This window comes from Stegastes partitus, unplaced genomic scaffold (assembly GCF_000690725.1).
Source record: "Stegastes partitus isolate 25-593 unplaced genomic scaffold, Stegastes_partitus-1.0.2 Scaffold1267, whole genome shotgun sequence".
Classification (NCBI taxonomy): Eukaryota; Metazoa; Chordata; class Actinopteri; family Pomacentridae; genus Stegastes; species Stegastes partitus.
In genome coordinates this window covers 201,644-204,859 of record NW_007578998.1, presented here as the reverse complement: position 1 = coordinate 204,859, position 3,216 = coordinate 201,644, and the positions used below count along the sequence as shown (strand labels likewise).

Genomic DNA, 3,216 nt, shown 5'->3' with positions numbered 1-3,216 from the left:
ACAAACACTCGCTCTGTGGACGGGAACCACTTTTCCTTCTCCTCCTTCTCCTCCTTGTCTCCGTGCAGCAGCGTTCTGAGCAAACCCGACTCTTCCTGGTGGTCATGAACTCCTGCTGGACTTGAGGCGTTTCCAGGCTGCAGCAGGACCTCCAGGTGTAAACATAGCCTCCCTCTACTCCGGGCTGCTCCCCTGGACCACCATGGGTTCAGACGTGCGCGACCTCAACTCCCTGCTGCCCCCGGTGCCGGCGGGCCCCAGCCCCGGCTGCCCGGCGCTGCCCGTCAGCTCGGCCCCCCAGTGGGCCCCGGTGCTGGACTTCCACACGGCGGCGGCCGCCTCGCCGTACTCGTCCCTGGCGGCCCCCCACACCTCCCTGGGGCCGCACTCCTTCATCAAGCAGGAGCCCAGCTGGGGGGCGGCCGGGGACCCCCACCACCACGACCCGGACCCCCACTGCGGCCTCAGCGCCTTCACCGTCCACTTCTCGGGTCAGTTCACCGGCACCGGCGCCTGCAGGTACGGGGCGGCGTTCGGGGCGCCGGCGCCGTCCAGCCAGCCGCCGCCGGCCGTGGCCCCCCCCCACCACCACCAGCCCCCCGGCAGGATGTTCAGCAACCCGCCCTACCTGACCAACTGCATGGACACGCAGCAGGCGGCCCGCAACCAGACAGGTAGCAGCACCGAGCACACCAGCTAGTCGGCTGGACACCAAGATTAGGCTGCAGCAGATCAGGGGAGTCTTTCTGAGGAGCAAGTCCAACATTCACTGACCTAGAAGCTGTAAAATTCCTCTTTATGCTGCCAGTTATTAGATACAACTTTTTAATGTTGCATCAACTTAATATTTTGTGTAAATCAAACTCAAATTTCTGAGTTCGTTGCTGAACACAAACATTCAAGTTGGAGTAAATCAATTAAATTGGATTCATGTCTAAATCTTTCTGTCGTTCAGATTTGAAGTCCTGAAAACCTCATGAAGCGTCTCTATGCTGCCAGTTATCAGGTCAAATGTTTTAAACATCATGATGTTCTGCATCGTGTGTAAATCAAACTTCTGCGTTAGTTGGTTGAACACGACAAAACAAGTCGCCTTAAATTAATTTAATTGGACTGATATCTGAAGTTCAGGATTTAAAGTCCTTAAAACTCTCAGAATCCTTCCAGTGCTGCCAGTGACTCATTGAAACACCTTCATCTGACTCAGCATGGCTCGTTGGTTGAACTTAATTTCATCACGAGTCAAACAGACTGATGGAAACTTCTTTAAACTACACCCCAGTTTTTAGAGCGTACGATATAAGAAGTTAATGAAAAATGAATCTGATTGCAGGAAGTGAAGAAGATCATTTCTGCTGCATCAACTCAATATTTTGTGTAAATTAAACTCAAGTTTCTGTTTGTTGGCTGAACACAAAAATGTTCTAAATTAATTAAATCAATCTGGTTTAAGATTTCCAGCCCTGATTTAAACTGTGTTTCTGCTGCCAGTGGTTTTATAATTAATTATTAATTAAGCTCCAGTGAACTCGATAAAGTTTGTTGGTTGAACGTAGCTTCGTTAGAAATCGTCTGAGCTCGTAAACATTGATGCAAACTGCTCGTTTATTAGTGAGCAGGTGAAAACACGAGGAGTCTGAATGTCTCCTTCATGTTTCTGCTGCGAAACACCTTCTGCAGCCTTCAGCCCGTCTGAGCTTCAGAAGAACCGGCCCGACGTGGTTCTTGTCGGCTGCCGTGTTGCCTTCGCTGCCTCGGGTCGCTGCGGTTCCTCTGAGACAAAGCAGGCCCGGTGGGAAGCCCCGTTAGAGCAGAGAGCGTCTGATCCGAGCGTCACCCCAAGAGCCTCGAACACGGCCTGAACTGGTTCTGACCCGATGGGGCTCAGCTTTTATGGACTTCATTTGTTGTTTCTGTGCCTGTTGGCCAAAAAAAGGAAGGATTTTAGTGTGTTGACTGGTTTAACCAGCAGCACAGAGGTTCTTTAACTGATCAGAACCTGATCATGAAGTTCCAGCGTCAGAGGGACGGACGTGTTTTCTGCTCATTTATCGATAAAGTTTATCTTTGAATTCATCACTTGGACCGTCAGAGTCTCCAGGAGCTGTTTGGGAAAAAACAAAAGCTGCTGAAATCATGAAAGACGTGAAGTTTTCTGGTCAGTTCAAACTGAGTTTATGCTAAAACCAGACTCTGACCTGCTGCTTTTATTCCTTTAATTAAAACAAAAGTCGGTTAATAATCTGCAGAATCTCATTAGAACTAATTAATGTGAATGAACGGTTTAATGCTGCAGTTGTTCTGGCAGATGTTTAGACGATGAAATGAAGCTTTGTGTTGACGCCGTGTCTCATTTGCTGGGAAACAGAAAGTCATTTAAACAGCTTCTGGTTTCTGGTTCGGCCCGGTTTCACCTCAGCACGGCTAGACTGGATGATTTTACTGATTTAACACGAGGCTGCATGAAGAGAGTTTCTGTTTGATTCACGTCCGTTTGGTGGAAAAGAAAAAAAGAGCAAAAGCAGCAGATTTCATGAGATTCACGTTAAATTCAAAGTTTGTCTCTGAGTTTAGAGTAAAATCAGAAAAGCAGCAACTGGCTCAGACTGCTGTGATACTTTAAATTAACAACCGACTTTAACTCGGTTTGTGAGTCACGTTGGAACTAAAACTATCCAGACTATGAGCAGGTCAGCGGGACCAGCGATGAGCCAACACACACCAGAACTGGATTTAACGTCGGGACTGTTTAGTTAATTACAAACGAAGCATCACGGTTCCTCAAGTCACGTTTACTTTAATACGTTTCTGTCAAAGTAACCTCGGTGTGGTTTATGTTTTACTCTGTTTAGAGCTGAGCTGAAGGGTTTTCCTGTTTTAATGTGACCTTACAGTGAGTCTCACTTCAGGAATAGTTTTAATGTGGTTTCCAGTCAGAGTGTCTGATTCTGGTGTGAGAGCCTCTGAGCTCTGTCTGTGATGTTGTAACGCACCGAGCAGCTCCACAAACACGCTGAAGCAGATTCAAGAATCCGTTTTGTGAGTGTGTTGGAGGACGTCTGATCCGCTGGTCGTCAGCCAGCAGCTTCATTAGCAGCTTATCAAGCAGATAATTCAGGAACCACGCAGGAATCAAAGCGCCGAGCCGACCTCCGGCCCGCTTTATCTGCCGCCCGCCGAGTTCGGCCGAGTTCAGACAAACAAACGGCAGCAGAG

General features: G+C 48.6%; 1 protein-coding gene across 1 annotated transcript in view; it reads left to right on the top strand.

The window, feature by feature from the left end:
• The first annotated feature begins 202 nt into the window (after window positions 1-202).
• The window catches only part of wt1a (WT1 transcription factor a), a 37,398-nt gene continuing 34,384 nt past the window's right edge, over window positions 203-3,216 (top strand). The window contains exons 1-2 of the mRNA XM_008297987.1: window positions 203-699; window positions 2,331-2,347. Coding sequence (XP_008296209.1) covers window positions 203-699; window positions 2,331-2,347 — 514 coding nt within the window. The remainder of the gene's footprint in view (window positions 700-2,330; window positions 2,348-3,216) is intronic.